Source organism: Chrysemys picta, chromosome 7 (genome assembly GCF_011386835.1).
Source record: "Chrysemys picta bellii isolate R12L10 chromosome 7, ASM1138683v2, whole genome shotgun sequence".
Classification (NCBI taxonomy): domain Eukaryota; kingdom Metazoa; phylum Chordata; order Testudines; family Emydidae; genus Chrysemys; species Chrysemys picta.
This window is the reverse complement of record NC_088797.1, coordinates 112,736,731-112,763,926: the sequence shown is the minus strand read 5'-3', so window position 1 is coordinate 112,763,926 and position 27,196 is coordinate 112,736,731. Positions and strand designations below refer to the sequence as shown.

At 42.2% G+C, this 27,196-nt stretch overlaps 2 protein-coding genes across 2 annotated transcripts in view; one reads left to right on the top strand and one right to left on the bottom strand.

The window, feature by feature from the left end:
• The first annotated feature begins 3,964 nt into the window (after window positions 1-3,964).
• NANOS1 (nanos C2HC-type zinc finger 1) lies at window positions 3,965-7,335 on the top strand. Its single transcript, XM_005284155.5, has one exon. It carries the CDS (start codon window positions 4,160-4,162, stop codon window positions 4,925-4,927), a length of 768 nt encoding a protein of 255 aa, XP_005284212.1. The 5' UTR covers window positions 3,965-4,159; the 3' UTR covers window positions 4,928-7,335.
• A 3,297-nt stretch (window positions 7,336-10,632) lies between these two features.
• EIF3A (eukaryotic translation initiation factor 3 subunit A) overlaps window positions 10,633-27,196 on the bottom strand; it is a 48,584-nt gene continuing 32,020 nt past the window's right edge. The window contains exons 16-22 of the mRNA XM_065552366.1: window positions 26,835-26,988; window positions 25,552-25,736; window positions 22,447-22,535; window positions 16,749-17,707; window positions 14,994-15,168; window positions 13,884-14,071; window positions 10,633-11,960 (exon numbers count right to left, since the gene is read on the bottom strand). Coding sequence (XP_065408438.1) covers window positions 11,683-11,960; window positions 13,884-14,071; window positions 14,994-15,168; window positions 16,749-17,707; window positions 22,447-22,535; window positions 25,552-25,736; window positions 26,835-26,988 — 2,028 coding nt within the window. The 3' untranslated portion in view covers window positions 10,633-11,682. The remainder of the gene's footprint in view (window positions 11,961-13,883; window positions 14,072-14,993; window positions 15,169-16,748; window positions 17,708-22,446; window positions 22,536-25,551; window positions 25,737-26,834; window positions 26,989-27,196) is intronic.

Genomic DNA, 27,196 nt, shown 5'->3' with positions numbered 1-27,196 from the left:
TTAAGGGTCCTCTTGCTCCACCAAAGAGAGAAAGAGTTTGCCAGTGTCAAACCCCCCATTGAGGCCAATGGTGCAGCACCTACCTGTGTGTGATTATACCAACACTTAAGCAGGAGCGTCACTATTAGAGCTACTCAAAAATGGGCTAAAGTTTTCATGGAAAATTTTCAAATTTTCCCAACTATTTCTAGTAACTATAGTCCTGTGAATACTCCTTTATAGTTAATACATGCACGTCTCTCTCTCTCTTAGGTACTTATGTGGCCCCCCCATCACTGTAGTAGTGGAGTGCCTCATAATCTTTTATCAGAGGGGTAGCCGTGTTAGTCTGAATCTGTAAAAAGCAACAGAGGGTCCTGTGGCACCTTTAAGACTAACAGAAGTATTGGGAGCATAAGCTTTCGTGGGTAAGAACCTCAAGCTCCCAATACTTCTGGTAGTCTTTTAACATTTATCTTCAGAACACCCCTGTTGTCTCCATTTTATAGATAGAGAGATGAGGTATAGAGAGGCTAAGGCCCACTTCCAGAAAGGGACTTAGGTATTGCAATGTTTAGAATCATGTCTAACTTTTAATGCCTGAGGGAAGGGGCGGGGCGGGGCGGGGGGGAGGGGGGAGTCACAGGAACAACTTTGTGATCCACACAGCCTGAGTTGGGGGCCTAGGTGAGCCGCCTAAGCCAAGCAATGGGAGATGCCGAGGTGAGCAGTGTGCTGTAAGCCCTGCCCCTCTCACAAAGGAAGTTACCTAAATCCAAGCAGCAGGGAGGTGCCTAGCTCTGCCAGCTATTCACAGATGGGAACCCCTCTCCTGGAGTCTGAGGCACCCCAGGTGTTTCTTGTGAGAATGAGTTAGGCACCTGCCTCCCCGCCCACAAAGCAGCTGGAGGAGAAGATGGTGTCACCCGCCTTATAACTTTTAGCCCAGTGGTTAAAGCATCCCATTTAAATCCTCTCCCCGAGTCAGACAGCAGTGAGAATTGAACCTGGGTCTCCCAGGAGAGTGCTCTCACCACTGGGGTAAAAGTTACATCCTGGCTGGTGCCAACATGTCTGGCTCTGAGCAGGCCTACTGGATTAAGCCTGCACATGAGTTAGGCAGGCAAACACTTATCTTCTCCAAGTTCATGGATCACTCTGGGGCTTAGGTGGGAGATGAAACAGCACATGCCCAAAGGCAGAAACAGAGGCAGAGGGAACTTCTACCTTGAAAGCTTAGGTGCTTAAATAGGGTGACCAGATATCCCATTTTTAAAGGGACCATCCCATTTTTTGGAACTTTCTTATATAGGTGCTTATTACCCCCCCACCCCCATCCCATTTTTTCATAGTTGCTATCTGGTTACCCTATGCCTAAAGCATTCACTGAGAGGTTTTTTACATCAAGCCTAAAACCATAATGACTCGCTTGCCAAACATCACACAGGAAGTCTGACTCAAAGCAGGGAATTGAAGACAGTCCTCCACGTGCAAGGCTAGTAGTGCTCTAACCTCTGAGCCAGCCTTCCTCGCCAAGGCCCCTTTACACTGCCAGAGTGGCACAGAGCAGCCTGAGCGTAAAGGAGAATCAGACACTTGAGTTATTGATATTTAACTTAGTTAATCCCAAGTATTTAAATAGCTAACAAACTCCCTGGTAATTAAATAAGGATTAGAATGTAAATATCTGTCAGCTAGGAACCAAGGTGTTGGTGGAGGTTGGGAAGAAAGATTTACCACTAAAAAGCAAACAGACCCTGCTTTGCTCAGCCCAGCAGTTCTTACTATGAGCTTGAAATGAATATTTTTAGTTGCAGCTGCATTGCTGACCCCTCTTGCATCCATTACTTGTGTGGCCCTACCAGTATGAGAAGCTAACTTCTGTGGGCCAGATTCACTCCCACTGTAACACTACTAGAACCCTCCCTATATAAGGGCCTGATCCAAAGTACATTGTATTTATTATTAATTCAGTATTTATTTGTCTTGTAACAGCACCAGTCAAGGACCAGGACCCCCTCATGCTAGAGGCTTTACAGACACAGAACAAAAAGTCCTTAAAGTCTTACTTACCAACCTCACTAGGGAACAACACCTATTGATCTCAAGTAGTTCCATTCCCAACCCTAACTCCTAGCTTTCGTAGGTTTTTTTATAGCACCCCCATCAGCCTGATGCAGCTGTAGATTGTGAAGTAGATGCTCTGAAGCTGCATATACCCCAGCTTGCCCAGGTGACACCTTTTTTCCAGACCAGGCAGTCCCATACACTTTCAGAGCTGCACTGATTTTAGGTTTCTTGAGGTAAGGAAAATCACAGCTATTTTCTGCAGATCCCATAATCGCTTCCCCCTGCAGACTTTCTTCTGCTTCAGCATATTCTGCCAGGGTCCAGGCTGGCACGAATTAAGCTCAAAGCACACAGATAGATAGATAAACGTCCCAGGCTGCTTACAAAGAACTTCATTGTTTTTTACCAAATGTTATTTTTAACATGAGCTTTTTTCTTTGTTACGCTAATATTAAGAAAGGTTGGAAACTAACTAGAGCTCAGTGTTGGAAGCGATGTCTCTTCTGCGAGATGGCTATCAGCAGCAAGCAGCCAGGAAAAGGCCATTTATAATTAAAAACTTTATTTTCGAAAGCATTTCAGTTTCTTCATGGTCGATGGGCTCCTGACCATTCTGAATTTGCAGAAAGCTATGCTGCATAATCTGGGAGGATGAGTTTCTCAGTTCTACAAACTTCTTATTGCCTTTGCCTGTCTTCCTTATAGTTTATATAACACAGACACAGGCTCTAGCACTGTTTATAGGTTTTGTTTAAAAAACAGGAATGTACCTTTCAGCTGCTCAGAGACAGTGGGCCCATGAAAGGGGAGAAATAAACAGTGATCTTGAATTAAAACCAGTGTGATACTGTTGAGTTCAGGGGAACTGATCCTAGTTTGCACAAGTGTAAGTGAAGACAGAAGCTAGCTAGCTTAGGATTTTAGACTGCCACTCATCACCATAGTATCTGAGTGTCTTCCATGTAAAATCAGTAGCAATTGTGGAGTTCCCAGCAGATTTCATGGAGTCTCTAGCACTTCTCCTTTTCTGGGGTAATATCTCAGTTTGTGATAGAATCAGACCCCATATTTTTCTACATTTGGAAAGCTCAGCTTGCCAAGTACTTAGTAGTCTGCCTGAGGTTGATGTTGTTGTATTGCTGCTCACATTAGTATATGGGCTAGGACAATTCTGTTTGGGGGTCCTTGTGAGATGGCTTTTTGGGATGATTTTTTGTTGTTGAAGGTTTGTATATAGTGCTACTTAGCATTTCACTACAGGGTTTTTATATCTGAAAACCAGCAAGTGTTTTGCAAATGTTAATTATGGCCCTGCTCCTGCAAACTTTTCCATGCAAGAGGACCCTGGTGCCTGCTTAGAACCTCACTGAAATCAAGGGGGCTCAGCATGGGTATAAGAGTCCCCCCAGGCAGCACAGTTCTTCAGGATCAGGGCTTCATTAAGTCTCACAACACCCCTTTGAGGTAGGCCAGTATCACGGCATCCATCTTACATAGAATGCAGAGGAAGTGAACTACAGAAAAACACCCCAGCCACCCCTATGTAGGAAGGGTGATACTTGGCACAATGTCCTAGCTCTGCGATCCAGGCACAACTTGGCACCAGGATGCTGATTTTTGCACATTATAAAGCCCAGCTACCAGTGGTGGAGAAGGCTTGGGCCCATCCCTAGCTACCCCATGTGATGCAGTATGTGTGTGTGTGCGCATTCCCCAAGACACCGTAGCAGGGGGCTGGAGGCCTCTCACCTGCTCCGAATCAAAGGCGAGGGGCGGCCCCGCCCGTGCACACACAGCTGCAGGAGACTGAACGCAGCTTAACGCATCAACCAATCGGCGGCCTGAGCGGTGGAGCCGGGCGGGGGGCGCTGCTTTGGCTGGTGGCCAATTGCCGCGGCCCCTGGGCTGAGCCGCCTCCTCTCTCCCCTCCCCCGATGTAGCTAGAGCAGCCGCGGCCAGCGAGCGAAGCGGCCGCCGCGCAGAGCTGCGTTGGTTGCGGGCGGGTTCGGCTGGGTGCGTGCGGGGCGAGTCCCGGAGTCGCGGCTGCAGCGCGCAGGAGGCGGCGGCTGGGACTCGGGTCCCCCCCCGGCCCCGTGGCGTGGAGCCTCCGATGGAGACGTTCCCCCCCGGCAAGCTGGAGCAGCACCAGCCCGTGGAGTTCCTGCAGGGCGCCCGCTACGGTGCCAAGAGCCACCCCGCCTACGGGAACGCGTTCAACTCGTGGAATGACTATCTGGGGCTGGCCACGCTGATCACCAAGGCCGTGGGCGAGGAGAAGGGCTTCGGGACCCAGCCCTCCTCCGTGGTGGTGGCCGCCACCGTGCAGCCGGCTCCGGAGGAGGACGAGGAGGACGACGAGGAGGAGGAAGACGCGGGGACCCCCTATTTCGAAGGCGCGTTGCACTTGCACGACTTCGACCTGTGCAGCCACCACCACGGCGAGAGCTTCCTGGAGGAGCGGTTCGCCGACTTCAGCCCCTTCTCCGGCCGCGCCAGCCCCGCCGCGCTGGTCTTTAACTGCTCCCCGGCTCACCTGCAGCGGGACCGCTCCCCTCACGCGTGGGGCGGCGGGCTGGGCGACGGGCGGCTCCAAGCGCCCCAGAAGCCGGGCTCCCGGCTGCTCAAGCCGGAGCTGCAGGTCTGCGTCTTCTGCAGGAATAACAAAGAAGCCGTCGCCCTCTACACCACGCACATCCTCAAGGGACCCGACGGCCGGGTCTTGTGCCCCGTGCTGCGGAGATACACGTGCCCCCTCTGCGGGGCCAGTGGGGACAATGCCCACACCATCAAGTACTGCCCCCTCTCCAAAATGCAGGCCAGTGCCGCCAAGCAGCAGCTCCGAAACGCCAGGACCGCCTTGGGCAAGAAACTCCGCTAGGGGGCTGCAGCCTCCTGGCCTCGGGACTGTTTTGTTGGCGATGGATTTGTTGGGTGGTTCGGTTTTTTCCCCTTTAGACTGAGGCCGCTTCAGTAGAAAGTGACCCGACAGCAATTTTGTGTGGCCCACAAAAAAAGACCTTCAGTTTTTTTTTTAAAAGAGTGTCTTACAGCGGATTGCATTTTGTTCTCTTTAACACATTAATATATTCAACGTGGGAGACTAGAATGTAAAAAGCTCCTTGGCTTATGTACTATAATGATGATAGTTTCTAGTTTGTATACTTAGCATCCAGGGAAGCTGGGCTCTGAAGTTAACTCTATATAATTATAAATATGCAGTTTAGATGCACTGTATTTGTTTATTGTATAATATATATATCTAATTTTTAAAAGGGGGATAAGATGAAATTGAATGGTAGGGCGCTCCCATGGGGACGCTTATGTTGGTTTATTGGAGAGGAGGCATTTTAAAAAAAATATTTTACAGAATCTCTGAAGAAAAGGCCTCTGTACTGCTAAGCAAATGAATTTCTGTTTTTGCAGTATCCTAGCCAAATGAAGAATTGATGTTTTTAAATTTTATGTTTTAAGGGTGAGCTCGACAGGGTAGGGAGGGGAAATTATGCTGTATTTGGCTGCTCGTGGTTGTGTTTGCACTGTCCTCTAACAAAACAACGTTAGTTGTAAGTAGGTAGTATGAATTAGTTACTGATGTTTGTGGGGATTTTGAGATCAGGAATGATCATATGACACTCTTTAGTGTTGGGGGAGCTCCCCTTTGTGTTCACAAGTTCTTTTGTATTGATCTAGGGTTCTTGTTTTACTGTTTCTCCCCCCCCCTTCCATTAGTCTAGAAATTAACTTTTATTCCTCTAAATTCCCTTTCCCTCCCACCCAAAAATAAACACTGTCGAGATTGTAAAGCCCCATACTGGCCACAGGTGGCAATGGTGCTGTTTAAATTTGAATTTTTGTTTTATAGAGTGAAGTAAAGGCATCACAAATTTGAGTTAAGCCTGTTCTCTCTTCTTTTCCCCCCCGTATGTGCCCCTAGTCCCACTACAAGGTGGTAATGTACAGCAAGCGGCAAGGTATTTTAAACAATGGACAACCATGTTTTCTAGGTTGTTTTGTTACCCTGTAGCTATTTATAGATCATCACTCAACACTCTTGGGTTTGATGGACCATTTTATAGTAGCTGCAATGCATTGCATCCCTGTCTAATGCATAATTAGTGGGAAGAAGTTCTTGTTGCCTTCCTCTGACTTGTAATGTGGATTCTAATAGCTACCATGCTCTTCTACTGCGAAGAAAACAAAGCGCCTTTTAATGTGGATGGAGGAAAGAGCCCTAGTTTTTGTTTTTTAATGGAAAAGCTGCTTGAGGGCTCTTGCAAGAAATCATTTATAAAACAAATGAGAATACGCCCCCTGCTGCTTTCTCTGTGCAAGACTTCTTTGAAACTACCTCAGGGCTGTGCTGAGGTACTGTTTACAATGGAGGCCTCAGCTAGAAAATAGTTGCTCTCTACTACAGAGCAAGGCCAAACTGTAGTCTGACTCATGTACTGTAGTCTTAATCACATTGTGTAATAGGTTTGGACAACATGATCCAAAAGGTTAAAGTTTAAACTTCCATCCTGAGGTAGATTTTTATCTTAGCATAGCAAATTTAGATTCCACCAAGCAAAGCGTTTTTCCCCTTCACTACTTACAATGTAAAAGAATGGGGGAAAAGACTTACTAATGTTCCATGCAGTGAATCCCTCTTTTTTTTAGTAATATACTGTGCACACTTCATTTCTCTTATATAAGTAGACAGTTGATGAAGCTCTGGAGTATTGCAGAGCATAACTGCATTTAAATTAATACCATGTGTATGTGGCTAATTTAACAGTTGCAACTGGACTGCATATCTTGTAAGAAAAAATGCTATCAGGACAGTTATGTAAAAATATTTACATTCTGAAGTACTCGGTACATATGAACAATTTTCTAACTTCCTTAAAAGCTAGGAAGTTCTAACAGTGATCAAGCTACTACTTGTTTCTAATGGGAGAGTAGTGTAGTCTAATTCTCTGCTTAATTCCAAAGCTAGTGTTGGGTTTGTTTTATTAAAGGGAGACTCTCAGTAAGTATAAAACTTAAAATCAATACAACTTATTTAACCATATGCTGTTTATACTTTCCTCACTCTGGATGTCCATTTGTGTACTATGTTTTAGCTCATAGTTACATCCCTATTTACCTATCTCAAAGCTGTACTTCTAGACCCTCCAAACTGCTTGTTTTCTGTGGGATTTCACAGGTGATCTTTGTAAGAGCACCTCCCCAGTAGAACTTACTTCTGAGTATTTGCATTCATATGTAGGTGAGAATTTAATAAACTGACTTGTAATGCAAAAACTTTACTTACAATAGCAAATATGACCAGGGGAATGTCCCCTCTGAGGGGGGACTACATGCTAGTCTAAATTGATAGACCAGTTCAGTGTACAATTTGCCAATGGCAGTTTTACTGGACTATCTGGAGTATGTCCAATTAAATTTGGGTATTACCTAGCATGTATTTCATGTGGAAAGTGTCAGTACACTTAATGTACACAGCAAGTCTAGATAAACGACATCCACTGCTAGAATTTAAGCTGCTGTCTTTATTCTATAGGAAGAATGAATTCTCATGTCAGAACTGGATGTGTCCTTACTTAATGTTCTTCCTACCTACATGCTCAATGAATGTTGTTGTAACTTAACAGTATTTCCTTCAGCAATGTTTTATCTATCAAGGTTTGTGCAAGTTACCCACTGCACTGGTGTAAACAAAGGGAGCAAAAAGACCATATGAAAAGCGTTCTTGGTTTTACACATCCCACATTCAGAGAATTTAGGACAGTGCTGTCACATGTGTAGGCAGAGGTGCCTGCACGGTGCTAGCATGATATGGTGGGGTATAGAGAACACACTACTTTCTGCTAACAATTCTGTTAGCATGACTGGAATCTTTCAAGGAATCAAAATAACCTCCCTCCTTAGTGGAGCTGTTGCTTCACAAATTCCTCTCTTTCTAAGAGGAAAAATCAGTTGACTATGACCTAACCACCCTTAGAGGTATATGCCAGTTCTTGACACTTTGCTCATCCTACAACACACAATCCTGGCAGTTGAAGGGGCCAGAGTTGCTTGAAGAACCCACCACATGTACTAGCTTGCCATAGTAATTAAGAAGCTGCCAGGTGAGATTAAACTATAGTTTAATAAAGTGACCCCCGAAGAGTTAAGCTCCAACAAACCAACTCTGGAAAGATCAGTTAAGATATGTTAGGGTCAAAGGTTTACAACTAGGATATTTCCTAGTATGAGCACTAACACTACTTTTTATAAAAAAGTGTACTTCATCCTTTGTAGAATGACTCCCTTTAAAACATATTATTAAAAAAAAGCTGTGGTTCAGTTTAAGACTAAACTTCTAAAATCTAACTTAGTTGTCTTTCCAAAAAGGTATTTTTTTTTCACTTTGGCCACTCATAGTATTTCCAAGCACCATCCTTGTGTCACTAATGAGGCTGAGAAACCTTTTGCAAAAAGTTTATTCCACCAGATTGTCTAGATACACCACATCCAATGCTAGAATCCAAACTGCAGTCTCTGTTCTAGAGGAAGACTGAATTCTCATATCTGAGAACTGGGTCTCTCCTTACTGTTCTTACAACCCTGATGCCCATGAATGTTGTTGTAACTTATCAGTATTTCCTTCAGCAAGTGGTTTTATTTAGATTTCTTAAATTACCTGAATAAATAGTAATCTAAACCCTAGGAATCACAGGAGGGTTAAGCAAAGAGCTTGTCTTTTAAGAATTGCTTCCTTTATCTTCTAGAAGTAATGGGTAGGGTACAGAAGCAATTTTGACACTCAACCTAGTAAATGGAACTGCATTTAAAATGACAATCTCAAGATGGCTCATGTCAGAGGGATTCATACAAGATGAATAGTAAGCTAGACTGACAGCCATAATACCACAGTAACATTTTACAGGGATGCTTGTACAGCCAAGTATCTGTGAAGTATATTACAGCAACATGACTCAGCCCTGTAGTAGCATTGCATTATTGAAGTGTAAGATTCAGATTAAGCTTAAATTTTAGCTTTTGTTTTAAAAGTTCACATAATTTATGTTATCTTTTTAATGCAATGGTAAATCTTGTCAAGATGTAGGGGAATGTTTTACAGTATCTGCAACCCAAGCATTCCATTACTACAAAAGTAGCCTAGTTTCCAATTTAAGTGAAAAAGAGTGAACAAAGTGATGTTCCACCACAGACTCATCAGAAAATATGTATATACAGTACTTCACTATTAAGTGATCCATAAATGTTCCTCTAGTTCATTGGTAACTTGCAAATCCAAGATGACTCAAAATACACAGGGAATTAATAAAACACATAGCTAGCAGTTCAGGTACGGGCAACAATGCAAAAATCAGAGTTACAAAAATTGATTGCATCTCTTCTCTACCCTCTCATCACACAAATTAAGATGCAAAGGGAGTAATTTAACAGTGAACTGCAACTATAGAACAAATTTTGTACACCCCTAAAAATGAGCAAGCTGAACCACACTCTAGCAGTTCAACTAATAATTTACAAAAATGAGGGTTAATTATTAGTGAATCAGTACAGTAGTTTTTAATTTGCATGAAACAACTTGATCACAGGTTTTTTTAAATATCCAATTATGTATTAATGCATAGTTGCATTATCAGAAGCTGTTGGGGAGGAGGTTTCAGTAACTAGAGCTGGTCATTTGTGGCTTTTGGCACCTGGAGCGGCATGGCAGGCACATCAGAGGATATTTCTCTACTAAAATGATCAGTAAACATTACAATTTAAAGTTGCCATCTTCAAGTTTCAGAGTTAACAGGCCACTAAGATGAATGGGAGCAGGTCACATCTCTGACTCCTTTAGGTTGTGTGCAGACCTGAAGACATGTCTGTGTGTACTTTATTCATGTTCTCAAAGTTGTCACAAGGACTCGAATTGTTATTTTAAATGTAAACTTTAGATTCTGGAATTGATGTCTGCTGCAAGGGAACGATTCCATAGTGGCAGAATCTTAGAAAAGAGAGTCATGACTATACATATCATGTACTCCAAACAAGTATAGTTTTACCCAGAAAAAAGGGAAAAATAATTGGTTTGTATAGTCATTTTTTTAGACTGAGTGCACTTTAGGGACAACTTCAAGTATCATCAAAAGACTGTCCAATGAGAACTTGTGGGTAGTGTACTATGTTATCACAGAGACTTGGGTCCTATTGTCTAGTTCCATCTCGCACAGAATAACAAGAGGATACAGAGGTAGTCCAGGGTATTGCTTTGCAGCGATTGTTATGGCTAAGTAAGGAGCAGAGCTGACAGACTCCAAAGACCCCATCCAACCCTCAAAGGAAGAACGCTGTGGAGGTGAAGCTTTTTCATGGAGGGTGCAGGAGAAGGGAAGGAGCATAACAACTTAAGTTCATGTTTGTCATAAATGAATCATCACATTTCCCAGTCAGAACACCATACAAGAGGCAAGTTACTTTCTCTTTCATTTGGGACAGAAAAGGGTAGGTATGGAGGAAGGGAGTAAGTTAAGCAGCTTGCCTTTTTCGTATAAAAATACATCAGTAATGTTAATTAAAAAGTCAATACACAGTAGAAGCTAATTCTATAAGTTGTTTATTTATCACTGAAGAGAAACACAGCAGCAAATTCTGTGTTGGCTTCAATAAGACCAGATAGTTAATGATTAACATTGTTACTGCACCCCAAAATTGAAGTCAGTCAACACAGCCATTACTACAAAGCACTTGTTGAAAAGGAAAGCATTTACCCTGAAGACAAAGTTGGGGAAAAAAATCTGAACAATTCCTCCAAAACCACACATTTTAAATATGACAATATTTATAAATGCTTGAAAGGCATGAATTATCCAGTAATGGAATAAGCAGTTATGCTATTGGCAAAACAAAATACTCAGCAGTATGTGGACCATAACGCTTGAGTTCTAAAGTCTAATGATGTTTTGTTGTTTCACACTGCAGCAATATTCCTTCTTAGAACGACTGCAAAATGGTTTCATATGCATTCAAGTAAAATCATAGAAAATATCCCAGTGTAGCTAATGTTCAGAATGTTTATTGTAATTTATTTAAATTTAAACAACTTACTGAATTCAGATGATAAAATACCTCACAAAAACCTCTTGCCCTCAAAAATACCTCAGTAGGGGAAGGGTTTTTATAGTTGATCTTGGCCAATTATGGAAATTAATCCAGCTCCATCTTTTCAATAATGTGACCATTTTATGTGAGATGTGTTTTCAACTGCATGTTCGGTGATATAAATCATACCCCATTCCAAATTAAGAATTATATATTTTAAAAAAAGATCCATTTGTTTTAGTTTGAGATATAAGTGTTGCTCAAGATAGCTACAGAGTTCACATTTTTATTTTAGCAACAAGTGATCTGTGATATATGCAACATTTGTCACTTCAGAAACTGGCATTCAATTTCCAACCTTCTGCTGCTAGTTTTGTGCATGATCAATCTATATATGAGTAAGTAATACAGGCTCATGCTTTTATGTTATCTCAAAACATTTGTCAAAGAATACCAATTCCGAATGTTTATAAAGCACAAATATAATAATCTGTGGATTTGCTCAAATCAACCCTAAAACACCTGTTTAAACTGTGTTTAGTTTTTGAATTAACGTCGTACAGTGGTCCATCCATCTTCATCTGTTTCATTTTTAGTGCGACGAAGAGATTCTCGTTCTTTTTCTGTTCTCCAGGACCCCTTCTCGCTCTCTGCATCCCTCTCCCTATCTTTTGAAATAGGAGGAGCAGCAGCAGCGGGAGCAGCAGCAGGAACAGGAGTAGGAGCCGGAGCTGGAGCCAGAGCCGGAGCCGGAGCAGCTCGCCGGATAGTTTCACGCTCTTCCCCACGTTCTTCTTTTCTGTCGTCACCACGCCGCCATGAACTCGCTAAAAATGCGCAAGATCATTAGAAACCACTTTTTTTGTATTACTACAGTCCCTTACAAGAGTTTAAATCAACAAGCCCAGCACTGATAGTTTAATTTAGTGGTTCTCAAACTTTGCCATACTGGAACCACTGCTCCCATGTAACAACACAGATGGTGGTGACACCCAGGTTCAGAGCCCATGGTTTAATTTTAAGTATTGTAATGAAAGCCTGCCAATAGTAACCTGTTGTTTTTTCAGTTGCTCAGAACTAGCCTTAATCTGGCTAGAGCTCTGTCTAATGTACATTATAATAAAGTAACTGTTTAGTTAAAAAACAAACAAAATAAATAATTATTAGCCCATAAGTATCAAATCTTGACACTTAAAATATCTGGCTAGAAAACAGTTGAGTTTCATAACAAAATGAATCCTAAAAACTGAAAACCCCCAAATTTTATGTGAACGGGGAGGTTTTAGGTATGCCCTGTCTCAAAAAACCCCTGCAAATAGTATCAGCTTGTAGGCAAAGATAAAAATAGCAGAAGTTTCACTGGGTTAACACCTCATTCTGCACATAAGAGTGTGCGGGAATGCTAAACTGCATAGGAAACTACTTATTTCACAGTAGAGATAAGAAGGTGAAGAACATAATCAGTTTTACAATAATGAGGAAGTTAAATGGAAAATACTTTCAAATACCAAACTTAATATAGTATAAAAAAAGAATCTCAGCGCTGAAAACCAGTTCCTCCTCCTTTCACTTGTCAGGAGGTCTTGTGCGGCATTTTCTGCACCATTTTTATCAGTTAGGACCAGATTCAGGGCAGCATCCCTATTCTGGATTGAAGCAAATGGGACTTAAGCACATGCACTGTGGGTGTAATGAGGGAATGTACTCATGTGTGAGTCAGATGTAGATTCAAATCCCTCCTCTAAATTAGGCAGAAAGAAGATTTGAATCCACATCTCCAACTCTCTCTTTGGCTCAATATTTAAGTTTTTCTGCAAAATGGAATTGCTTCAATAGGAAAGACTAAGAGCAACCCACCCCAGAACAGCTTGTAACGCGGTGATTAGGGTGCTCACATGGGTGCAGTGGTGGAGGCAGGACTTCAAGTCTCTGCTCCAGAATGGGGATTTAAACCTGGGTCTCCTGCATCCCAGGCAAATGCCCTAACTACAGCGCTAAAGATTGTAAAGGGGGATGGACTGACAGATTGTTTTCAGGCCAGCAAACTTTTGTGAATAGCCTCAGGCCTGCCAACGGTGCATGTTTTGGTGAATAAACTATTTGCCCCAAAACATTTCACCCAGGACTCCTAGTGACATTTTTAATAGTCTCATTCTTTCATTTCTGATCTATATCCCAAATGACAAGAATCTACTGGGATACAAATTATTTAAATAAAATAAATAAATAAAAATAAAATCAGGGCCAGATTCGCTTTACACCAGGGCCCCTTCCCTTTATACCACTCCGACAGTATGGACTGACCGTAAAAGGGACCTTAACTGGGTATTTATGTAATTTACTCCACTTTAAGGCCCTTTTACATTACCAGAGCGATGTAAAGGGGCTATTAGTGTAAGCCCTGGTCTACACTGGGGGGGGGGGGGGGGGGGGGGAAAGAGGTAATTGATCGAAGTTACGCAACTTCAGCTACATGAATAATGTAGCTGAAGTCAATGTACTTAGATTGACTTTCCGTGGTGTCTTCACCGCGGTGAGTCGACTACTGCCGCTCCCCAGTCGTCTCTGCCTGTGCCTCTCGCGGCGCTGGAGTACAGGAGTCAACGGGAGAGGGCTCGGGGGTCGATTTATCGCGTCTAGACTAGATGTGATAAATCGATCCCCGCTCGCCAATCCGGCAGGTAGTGTAGACATACCCTAAATGATCCCCAGTGACAAATATTTCAACTAGTATGGGGAAACAAACATACTTTCTTCACGGTCTGTTCTGATTGGAGGTCCTCTTCTATCTCTATCATCAGCACGCCGATCTCTCAGATCACGACCACCCCGGTCATCTCTCATGTCACGACCACCTCTATCCCATTCGTCTCGACGACTTGAATCTCTCCAGCTGGAAACTTCCTCAGCTGGTCCTCTTCTCCAGCCAGCCTCATCCCTTTTGCCATTTAAAAATAAATAAAAGTAAGACTAACCCTTTATACTCTGGCTTCTGCTGCAGTGAACCCAGCAGTGTTAAAAACGACAAGTTATTTGAAACAGACAGTTTCAACGTGATGCTGTACCAGGCACACAGCACCATTTATGAGAAAAAATTATTGGAGTGTTTAAAGTTAAGATTTCATTTTAGTGAAACCTAAGGTCAACGCTCAATCCTGACTAAGAAAAGGACTGCAATCATACACATCTATCCTGATATAACGCGGTCCTCCAGAGCCAAAAAAATCTTACCGCGCTATAGGTGAGACCACATAATATCGTACTTGTTTTGGCCCCCCTGCTCCTTGTCCCCTGACCGCCCCCTCCAGAGACCCCCCATCCCTAATCACCCCCAGGACCCCACCCCCTACCAAACCTCCTGCTCCCTGTCCCCTGACTGCCCCGACCCCTATCCACACACCCCAGCTCCTGACAGGCACTCACCGGCAACAGCGGGAAGCGGAGCAGCCCGGCCCCAGCCCGCTCCTCTCCACCAGCTCCCAGCGGTGGTGCTCCGCTTCCTGCCGCAGGTGAGTATCGGGGGTGTCCTTTCCCTAACCTCCCTGCACTCACCGGCGGTGGGAAGCGGAGCACCCTGGCTGGGAGCTGAAGCACTGATCCGCGGGAGCACTGCTTTACCGCGTTGTATGTGAACCTGTGTTATATCAGTTCGCGTTATATTGGGGTAGAGGTGTATTTAAAAGCGAGTAGTAAAACATTTTGTGGCTGCTTCTGGGAACAATTAGGGTTTTCTTCACAATATGAATAATCAATATAATTTGTTTATTGCTTTAAAGATGTAACTAATTTCACAAAAGAGAAAAAAGCTGATGACTTTTACAAAACTCCTATCAATATTGTTAACAATAGAAAAATCAAACCTTGGACGTCTGAAGCGATCATCCCGATCAAGGTCACGATCTTTGTCAAACTCGCGATCCTTTTCGTTTTCATCAATATCTTTATCTCTATCCAACTCGCGGTCTTCCGAAGGTCTGGAGTCTCGCGGGGGTCCCCAGCTGTCTTCACGAGCTTTCTCTCGTTCTCTCCATCCACCTGTTAGTAACAAAAGGAATCAAATTATTTTCTGACTAAACTTGGAGTAGTCGAGAGAGAAGGGTTTACTTGCCTTCACAGTAACTGTGATTCTGCTTCAAGTTTTTGTCCATTTGGCTCCCACCTTGAGTGGGATCCACAAAGACTTGAAGAAGTACCTATGTAATGTAGGTCAGGTGTCTCATTCACGTGAAGAAATCCATACTCCCCATAGTAGTTCAGCAAAGGGCTTAATAAAATCTGTATTTTTTAGGGCATGTCTTCACTAGCAACGTTAACGCGCTGCTGCGGCAGCGCTTTAACGTGGCTGTGTAAAAAAACACCTCCACGAAGGGAATAGCTCCCAGCGCTGGTGCACTGTCTACAATGGCACTTTGCCGCGCTCGGAGGGGAGGGGGGCTCACTGACAGAAATGTCAAAATAAACACTAAATAACAGGGCATTAGCATAACCCTCAAACAGCCCTGGCTTCCTCAGCCCTGTCTACAAGGGAAAAAGATTTTAAACATGTTGAACTTTATCAGAAATCATCATTAATTTGGGGATCATGGCTACTACATTTAAAATTTGAATTACTATTATTTCCAATCAGATCAATTTGCCCGATGCCTCTTGCGATACCACTCAATGATCTAGGATTCTCAGTTGCATGTATTAGTAGTACTCCTCTATTACACATTGTTCATCCTGTCTTTCTTCTGGAGGGAGAAAGGAAACGCTTTTGGAGGGTGAGCACTGGGGTTTATTCACTTATGATCATGTTGGAATTGGATTTCAGAATTATCTTAGTTACTTAAATGTTTCCATTTAACATCTGTGCTTTTTCTTAATTACAGCTTTAAAAAAGTGACCAGAAGATGATAAACGTATTGGCGATACCCTCAACAGTTCAGACCTAGCTAAGCACTACAGGAAATCAGAAAACAACTGTAATAGCCATTACCAGCTAAGACTTCAAATAACTGACTGGAAATATTTTTTGCATGCTATAAATAAAAAGATTCACAAAACCACAGAGGTACCAAAGTCCAACTTATTGGCTGATGAATTCCAAATTCTCTTTAAAAGAGGCTGACCTCTGGGATAGTTTAAAAAGGAAAGGGAGCCAAAGCTGCATTAGTCTAGTAAAAAGCTGATTCTGCCCCATGAGGGCATTAAAGTTTTTATTTCACATTGGTTAGTTCACAAGACAAGTGAATTCCCAGCATTAATATTTGACCTTTAAATATTTGCTACAGAAGCAATAAATATTGATTTAAAAAAAAACCCTCAAAAAAAACCAGTAAAATGAAAAGGATCATTTAAAATGAGAGGGGCATCCAAATTAGCCAGATTGATCCAGCCATTTGCAACAGAAAATTAATAGACTCATACTGATTCCTAGTTTGGACTAGAGCGTATCTTTCAGAAACACACCTAATCTTGGTTTAAAAATAACACACAGAGCTAGATCCAGTTATTTCTGCTATCTCAAGTATCTAGTACTTAATATACATCTTACTAAACTCAGCTAATTTCATTTTTGGAAGAGGGATAGAATTATGAAAAAAATCCATAGTTTAATTACAAAATTATTTTACCTGGTTTACCAAATGGTCTCCAAGGACCAGGTCTTGAATCATCACCACGCCTGGGCCCTCTGTCATCATCCCCACCACGCCATGGACCTCTGTCTTCATCACGTCTTGAGAGTCGATCCTCATCTGCACTACGCCAGGGGCCTCTGTCTTCATCTCGTCTGGAAATTCTGTCATCATCCAGACCCCGCCTAGGTCCCCTGTCGTCATCCAGACCACGCCTAGGTCCCCTGTCATCATCTGCAGTGCGCCAACTCCCCCTGTCATCATCCAGACCCCGCCTGGGTCCCCTGTCGTCATCCAGACCCCGCCTGGGTCCCCTGTCGTCATCCAAGCCACGCCTGGGTCCCCTGTTGTCATCTGCAGTGCGCCAACTCCCCCTATCCTCATCCAGCCCGCGCCTGGGACCCCTATCCTCATCCAGCCCGCGCCTGGGACCCCTATCCTCATCCAGCCCGCGCCTGGGACCCCTATCCTCATCTGCAGTGCGCCAATTCACCCTGTCGTCATCCAGGCCACGCCTGGGCCCCCTGTCGTCATCCAGGCCACGCCTGGGCCCCCTGTCGTCATCCAGGCCACGCCTGGGCCCCCTGTCGTCATCCAGGCCACGCCTGGGCCCCCTGTCGTCATCTGCAGTGCGCCAACTCCCTCTGTCCTGATCTACGCCCCGCCTAGGTCCCCCATCCTCGTCCATGCCCCGCCTGGGTTCCACGTCCTCATCCCGCTTGGGTTCCCCATCCTCATCCCGCCTGGGTTCCCTATCCTCGTCCCGCCTGGGTTCCCCATCCTCGTCCATGCCCCGCCTGGGTTCCCCGTCCTCTTCCACATCCTGCTTGGGGGCTCGGTCTTCATTTGCTTCCCGGGAAGAAGGCTCTTTCTCTTCAGCACCACCACGTCTAAGTAGATCATCTCCTCTTCGGAAAGGTCTTTCATCATCACGCCCTTCTCCACGGCGCCATTCCCTATTAAACAACATGAAAAGGGTGAAAAGTGAAGAAAGGTTTATGTATTAGAGCAGCGGGTCCAACCTGTGGCCCTTGAAGGTGCACGTTATGAAGAAAGTGTGCAATTGACTGCAAGTTGAAAATACGTTCCCCAACCAGTTGCTATTTCTAACTGGAAGTATCTGAATCAGCCTCATCACTGTCAAAAGGAGGTAGGAGGCATCACCTCCCCTGTTGCCCCAGAAACTGCTCTGAGCAGCTGTTGTCCCTTCTAGGCTACAGCTGCTCCCCTGCTGGCCACCTGCTGAACTGCAAAGAGAATAAGTCTGGCTGCTCCACTGCCTCTTCCCTGCCGATTTGTGGGAATCCAAGATGAGCAGGAAAGGCATTCGAGGGGCTCTGCCAGAGTCTAAGCCCTGGCCTACACTGGCGGGGAAGGAGGTAAAAATCTATCTAAGTTACGCAACTTCAGCTATGTGAATAACGTAGCTGAAGTCGACATACTTTGATCTACTCACTGCAGTGTCTTCACTGCGGTGAGTCGACTGCTGACGCTCCCCCGTCGACTCTGCCTGTGCCTCTTGGCCCGGTGGAGTACAGGAGTTGGCGGGGGGAGGGGACTTACCCCTGTCCGCGTGCCCCCCCAGAACCGCAGCCCCACTCCATGCCCCGGCTCTGAGGGTGTGGACAGGAATGAGGGGGGGCATGAGGTAAAAAGTTTGGGGACCACTGGTCTAAGGGAATGACTGTTAAAGGATGGCTCCCATCTCTTCCTCCCTGCCTCACACAGCCACACAGTGCAGTCCAGAAGTTGGTAACCAACAATCATGCACAGGTCCATCACAGCAGCCTTGGAATGCTTTAACTGGCAACAGTCCCGTAGGGGTCATAATCCAACTTGGAATGGTCAGAGGACAATGCGCTCCCGGCCTCTCATCTTCCTCACCCTCTGTGCTAGGTGGCTGCAAGTAGGGAGGTACAGGATATTGACAGACTGACTATGCCCTCTGGGGACTACCCCATTCTGAAGTGATGCAAAGGGAGCACAGCAATGGCAGAATCTGTGCCATAATACTGATTGTGGCTCCCTGAGCTTTTGAAATATGTTTGGTCCTCAAGGCTGAAAAGATTGGATACCACTGGATAAGAGTGTGAGCTTTCTTACTTGTCATTATCCAAGATATATTGTTTATTTTAATGCTTCACCAAGTGCTCTATATATATATTTGGCCTGCACCTCTTCTTTCACAACAGCACTAAATACAGTAAGGATGGCATCTATTTTACATATTTATACAGGTCACAAGCCATGGTTCTGTCAAGAGGTGAAGGTTTCCTCCCAATTTTAGGAAATTAAACAAACTATTTGTGGGGAATGAGGGACAGTTTATTATGAAGATGGAGGGTGGTGTGTATCTTTTAGGAATTACGAATCAAGGTGTTAACCTGGATTTGAATTTCTCATGAATTTGAAAAGTAAAAATGCACATTATTGGACTGCTTAGAGGTAAACTACAAAGATTTGGTTAAAAAAATAATAATGCAGGATTCCAACAAGAGGGGAAGAGTATGCCGCTGTTAATTTGACACAACCCATACCTCAAAAATCTTGAAAAATCTGAGTTACAGCTTCCTGTTTCTTCTTCCAGAATGAGGGAGAGTACAATTACCTTTAACAAACAATGAGACGGCAATTCTATTCTAGACTCCTGTTTGCACTCAAATCGGAGAATTCTCTTTCAAGCTAAAGTTTTTCCTACTCAGTCTCTGGTGAAAGGTGACTGTTTAGGAACACTAACAAAATTAGCTGTATGGGTGCTCTAAGTTGACAGAAGTAGTGATATCTATAACCGTAGCAAAAGAAAGTCTATAACTCAGATTCCTCAGGATCTTAAGAAGGTAATTGTAAAATACTGTGCCAATTACTTCTGCTAATCTTTGTACCTTCAAAATTGTGAAATAATTCTTCAGATGGAAAGAAAAGTCAGGAGATAGGTACTGATTAGGGGCAACTGGAAGCTCTTTCAACTGTGAATATGGCTCTCTACTAAAATTCCCTTTAGAAATTAAGTATGTTTATTGAAGTTAGAAAGCGAATTGTAATCTCAGTCAAACATACTAACATATAGGGAATGACATGAACACTTGTGGGAGGCTAACATACAGAATGTTCTATAGGGGGATATCTTTTTGCAACAAAAACTAATGATCAGACAAGATTATTATTCAGTTCATTACAGAATGGCAGCAGCCACTCCACACTCAAGACTGCAACCCAATTTCCATTATAAGGTTTATGAGGTTTAAAGTAGGATGTCTTTGCAATTCAGGTAGAGTTTTTCATGCTAATCAAAAATGGGGGAGACCTGGTACTAGGATCTCTAACTTTTCCCCAATCCTGGTGGATGATGATAGTTTAAGAATTCTTATGCTCACTCATAACTCAAAAAGTACATAAGATACACACATGAAATACACGTCAGGCCTTTTTTCCATTATCAGAAGCACATGAAAAGCTATTTGGGGCTCCTCTGGGGAGCAATACGAGTCATGCAAAAGCAACGGATCACCATCACTGATTTTTTTTAAGAAGTTAGACAAACATCTATCAAGGATGGTCTAGATATACTTATTCCTGCTTTGGCACAGAGGGAATACGCTACAAGACCTACTGAGGTCCTGTCCAGCCCTACATTTCTATGATAGCTGAAATAATATCATCTCCTCTGATGAATTCCAGCGTTGTCTTCTGGTCCCTCTCAGGAACTAGAAGTGCTTGTTGTGAACAATCTCTATTTTCCCTAAAATGGGTGATCTGGAAACAGACACTCCTGTTGAAGGTGCATTCTAGAGCAACTGCCATCTGCCAAAGACCAATCTGCTTTTTTGATGGAGAGGTAATATTTTATATAATGTTTTTGGGGGTGATAAGTTCCTCACTCTGTGACACACACTGCACAGCCTCTCTATTCAGTTATAAATTTATTTTCCTTGGTTGTTTTGGCAAATTGCAGATATTATCTGGAAGATGACTAATTTTGTTGCCCGGATTCTAAGAGATTTATGCTTTCTTTTGTTTCTTATGTTGACCATCTTCCTTGTATGGTGAAGGTTGACTCTCCATTGACTAGACCACAGGTTCTCAACCTGGGGTTTGCAAACACATCCAGCATGTGTCAGGACTACCCTCTCCTTATGGCTACGGAGGGGGAAATCTGCAATTATTTCCTGTTGTAACACAGGGTCATGGTCCAGAAAAGGTTGAAGACAACTAGGACAAATTGACAGCTAAAACGACCACCCTGAAGTCCTGGGTAATCAGTGTGCCTGCCTGCACTCTACAAGTAGTTCCACGATTATGGACTGTCATATGGCTCTTGGCATTTGAGTGATGAATGAAATGGTTTCAAGTGAAAAATCTACGTTTGCGAGACAATCTCTGAATTTCCTTACCTTTATTGGTGTCCATGGGACGATTCCAACATGACACCATTTGTGCTAGGAGCTATAGGCATAAACTAAATATTTGTTCCTGCTACTGCTCTGTGTTCTGCCCTCTATATCACTGCCTCTGCCTTAATTCAGAAATAGATTTCTGAACATTTTATTCAGTTGCAGTCAAATCTACATTACTACACTAGAGTCCAATATAAATTAACACATTCCTTGTACACCCAGACTACCACTAAAACCAATGAGACTTTTGGGTGCAGAAATAATACAGGACCCCTACCCTTCATCTTAAGCAATGTCAGAAAGTATTATGGCTAGATTTGGCTTCAATTACTCTCTTGGGACAAATTAAAAGAATTGGTCAAGAAAACGTTCAATAGTCTTGCATATTAGCCTGTACTGATTTTGATTCCCCTCTCAATATTTTAACTGCATGTAAGAGAAAGAAAAAAGTTCTAACAGATGCACAGAGCTCCCAAAGACCAATATTTCTCCTTCTATGCAGTCATTCTCAAAATCCTCTCAGTTATCAGTGAACGTACCCAAATATCCTAAAACAGTCAGACCTAGGATAAGCATTTTAGCAAAAGAACAGCCTCAAAATACTGAGTCCTTAAACTCTCCCTTTTCAGTTTGCTTCCCTTCTCAATTCATGACATTTCTTTGGATCTTAGTTTCAGCTTGCAGCATATATTTTCAGCTTCTGTAAATTATCCTGGATTTTGAATTTCTTGCAAGGCTTTGAATTTTTGTTACATAGTTCTTCGATATCTGTCTCAATTCCTTAATGGAAAATTCCTAATATGATAGGTCATCACGAAGTCTATATCTAGCCACTCTCTTTCCCTCATTTTGAGCTCTGCAGCAAATCATTTAAGTAAAGATGATGGTTGATTAGGCTGCAGATTTAGCAAAAGAAAAATCATGTAATCAGCTGCTGGTTTATTAGAGGTTTGGTGGCATCCGCTGGTTTTAATGTAAAGGTTTAAATAAACCAGGAAGTTTAATTGTATTCAATGTTCTAGATAAAAGGATGCTTGGATAAAAGTACGATAGAGTTTGGATGGGTCTTTATCATATCTTATCACAAGTCCCCTCTTCCCCGTTTGCATTTCTAAATAGCTATACTCCTTCTGTCTTACTTTGGAATCCTTATAAAGGAGTTTAAAAAACCCCTTGAGGATAACTTTCAAAGATGCAAATGCTGGCCATAATAGAGGCAAAGGCTATTCAGACTGACAACAGGAAGAGTAACTACAAATTGGGGGCCCAACAACCATGATGCTGGATTTCCCTCTACTTACCTCTCTGGTGGTGCTCGTCTCCATTCAGATTCTGGCTCAGCTGTTCGTCTCCAGGTGTTGTCAGCATCTCTATCACCCCAACGAGATTCCTATATTCACCACAGGTAAACAGTAGCATCAGCTTTGGTAGCACAAAAATACAGAACTTCTAATATTTGCAATCCATTCACTTCACATCATGCTCTAGCACCAATTAAGCTGATGTTCTCTGCAATGTAACGCTTGAATAACTGTAAATTGGCTGAGCTAAGGAACAGACGTATCAGATAATAGGATACAAACAATATTTCTTTAGGTTTAAATTCTAGATTAATACAACAAAAAGTTTACTAGCGCTAATTAAGTACATGAGCAATATTGTAGTGTGACTTTAAGCAGCAGCTAGATTTTTTAGCTGAGAAATATATTAGAACTCAACCCACAGACATTTTAAACTAATGTACTACCATAAACAGCAGCAGATGTCCAGTCACTTCAATTCAACTTTTTAAAAAGTGTTCTTCATTCATTACATGATATGACCCACTATAACCAAGTAAAACCTTATAACAATAAGTGTTTACAGGTACTCTGGATATAGAGTACCTTTACACATTTATGTGTCTATGAAGTCTATCTAGATGTCTAGATATCAAGCACAAGCTCAAGATGGCTAAAACAGAGCCTAATCTTCCCACCTCACCTCCTTTTTCAATCACTGTGAACATCACCACCATCCTGCCTGTCACTTAGACCTGTAATCTGTGCGTCATCTTTGACTTGGATCCCTCTCTAGATCCCTACATTCAGGCTATGTCTAAATCTTGCAAATTCTCTCTCATCCATCCATGCCACTAAAACTCTCATCCAACCTCATCTCATACCTCAAATACAACCTCCTTTTCTCTGGACTTGACAAATGTAGTTGTGCCCCATTCATATCCATTCAGAATACTGATGCAAAGATCATTCTTCTAGCCCATCGCTTTCATCATGTCACCCACCCCTCTTTGAATCCCTCCAGTGGCAACCCCTCCTCTATCGCAAATATAACCTGTTTGTCTTCACTTTCAAAGAAAAGCCCTCTACAGCCTTTCACCTCTTATTTGCTACTGAAATGTTGACTCTTGCCTTCAATTGGCCACTGATGCCAGCATCCATTACCCACATGCTTAATTTTCAAACAAGCACCTTTGCGCTTTCTCCCCTGCTATGTCTTATGCTTGGGAGAAGCTCCCCATAATCATCTGCAAAGCTACCTTATTATCCTCCTTCAAACTCTCTGTTGTTGTGATGCCTACAAAAAGATTTGACAACGGTTAAGCACCTGGGGCACTGATATTGCTGATCACGCTGACTAATACTGCCTTATTGTTTCCTTATATTCCCCTATCAATATCAATCTGTTGTCTCTCTCATTTTATAATTATTATTATAAACCCTCTGGAGGCAGGGACCATCTTTTTGTTCTGTGTTTGTAAAGCACCTAACAGTTTTTTTGTGATTCACAGACACTCCATTTTACACAGAAACTATTTAGCGTATGACATTTTTACAGTTAAATCCTTGGAAGTGAATATTAGGCATAGCAATAATCAATGATCCATTTTACAAAGCGAAGTTTCTCCTACTATCAAACAAAAATAGACCATTTTTATCTAATCCTGAAACAATTTCATTCGCTAATGAAAAAAAGTTTCTGTACAAGATATAGAAGACGATACATTTGCGTTATAGATTAGTCATATGAATGACTGATTAGAACAGTGACCTTCAAAATTGGATCCAACTAAGACAGATATTTAAAGCTACTTGGTCAATGGTGTTTCCAAGCCTCTAAATTTGTATTTCAATATGGACTTTATGCCCTACAAAGCCTAGCTCCTCCTCCAGAAGGGATATATGGAAGTTTTTATAGCAACCAGTTTGTTATGGAAATAACTTTTCACACATTCATTACAATGACTCAAATAGAAAAAAGACGGTCAGTGAGTAGGCCCTTTTGTAACAGTTGTGATTAAACATTCAGTTTGTGACTGAAAAGTTTTCCCTGTACTAAAATATGTACATTTAGTAGTGCTAGTAAGTAGTACTAAATTGAGAGCCCCGTAGATAAAGTTCTCTCTACACAAAAGATCACAGTTAACTACCTAGGATCATTCAATCCTTGCTTTCAGTGAGTCTGCCAGTTGTGAAGGCATTTTTTGGGTGATGTGCATACCTGTTCCCTAGGAACTGGAAATCAACTTTTCCATATAGGCAAATTAGTAATGGACAAGAGTGTCACCTGGTATTAAATGAGCTGGTGGTTTTAGATAGCCAAACAAATGTTTGCTAAGAACAACCACTTTTTCAAAAATATTTGTAGAAGAGTACTTCTACAAGTACTTCTACTTGTTTCAGTATCTCCTTGAATGACATCCAAAGGAGGACCTAAAACAAGCTTTCCCATTAGCAAGCATTAAAAATTAGAAAATGTCAAAGTTTTGTATAGGTAAGTTACAGGATGTAACACACATTTTTGGAATGACTTTATTATTATACCAATCCCCAAAATCATGACACAATTTAACTTATGAGTTTGGATTTTTTTAAATTGTTATTTCCAGTGTACTCTACTGAGAAAGTGCACTATTTCAGTTCGATTTTGTATTATATTTTCAAAATGATAGCTTCTGATTTTTTAAAATTTTTTTAGTTCTTCACTCTTCTAATCTGATGTAATGAGTATGTTTATTTTTATGTTTAGACTGGAGTTTCCCTTTAATGGCTATTCTGATTCACAACTTTAGCATAAGCCATTACAATTTTGTTCCTCACTGGTCCCTCCCAATTCAACTGTGCTTACCACAATTAAATCTATTCTCTACCCCTTTAAACATATTGCTTCAATTTGTTGACAACTAATTTTCTGTGGCCAATGAATAAATGGTCAATTGCTGACACCCAAATATTAACTTCTGAACTAGACAAGCAACTAAGCACACAGAATTTAACTAAACTTTTCCTTATGGGTTGTACACCTCTACACGGCTTTCATTAGCCCACCTAAACTGCATTTTCAACTCCTTACAAAATATAGAGAGAGGAAGAGCAACCAGCTGATTAAAAAGCTAATCACAATACCCTTCTTGAAAGTGGGTCATCAAGACCCCTCCTCTCCTCTTCTCTGCGACGCTCCCTCTCTTCAATTTCCTGCTCTCTTTGACGTTTTTTCCTCTCTACTTCTTCTAGTTTTCTGACACGCTCCTGGTATTCACGCTGTTCCTGCTCACGTTTTTCACGCTCAACACGTTCCTTCTCTTCGAGCTCTGCAACAAGAATTTGTATTCTTTTGAAAAAATAAAATAAACTACCAATAGAGCAAATGCTCTCTGAGAGCAGTTTATAACTGGAGGAAAAAAGAGAAAGGGTACACAATAGTCCTCCTCACACCCACAAACATCTAAGTAACCATTGTAGTATTTGTGAACAGCAGCATTCTTCTTTTGAAAGTAATTAACGTCTACATGACAGAAAAAAAACAAAATAATTGATCAACTTGATATCTGGCACAACAGCTGTTAGATATGTAATAAAGAAACCATGCAGATATCTATTTATCGCTGCACAAATCAAATTTATAAACACTAAACATGTGAAATACTAGTTAACACCATAACAACCTTGATGTACCTCAAGTATGGGCAAGAAGTTCTTCTTAAGGACGTGTCAAAAAAAGCAACTAATTATTTCATAAGCCAGATAAAATCTTATCTTCATTCAGGATTTTTGTAAGATGTTTTATAAAGGATACAGACCTGACACTTCAGGGCTTCAGTCATCCATTAACAGCAGGTTGGGAAAATATTTGCCCTATGGAAAGTTATTTCATATTTGTCCAATCTAAGAATTTCCAAGCATCATCTTCTGAAGTCTCGGGTACTAGCCACCACAGACAGAAGATACTGGACTAGAGAGAACACGCCAATGATCCAATATGGTAATTCTTGTGTTCTCAGTCTGGCAACAATGTTCCCTCTATTTTTTTCTCCTCGTGTACGGAAAGAAAGATGGCGAGAACTCTAATTTGAAACCTTTGAATAGAGACACTCCAACTCCCATTCTTACTCTATCCCCTCCTTCATTCATTATTGCCTCTTCATTCCACACACCTCTGCCCCTAGTGTGTCTGTGTGTACACAGAGAGAGACAGCCAGCAGGCTGGGTGGCTGCACAAGCATGCCTCTCACAAGCTGCACTGTATGGTTGCAATGAATATAGAACTTTCCTCCGAATGGAAAGGAACAGAAACATTTCCTACTATCCAATGGAACACAGTGACCTATACTTGACTTTGAAAGATTTTGGGATGGTTCAAGAAGGAATGAGCTACAATATCAGTCAGTGCATGTCTCTTAATTTTTTACCTTTAAGCATTTTTTCTTCTTGCAATCTCTGCTCTTCCTCCTCCTTTTCTCTGTAATAAGAAACACGCCTCTCCTCTTTGCGTTGTCTCTTACGTTCCTCCAAACGATTATGTCTTTCTTCTGCTAACCTTTCTTCAAACTGTTTGAGTTTTTCCTGAAAAATAGCAAGAGTACAAGTAAAACCTTCAGAACTCAATCCAACAGCTGGAGAGTTATTTAGGTCACTGAACAAAGGTGCAAAGAACTACGAAATAGTAATGTCAACAAATTTTGCAGTAGTCATCTTCCCATCCACTGGCCATTTTACGGGGTGATGGTTAAACTTTCCTCCTGCCAATCCCCTTCTGGGAAGTTAAGAATAA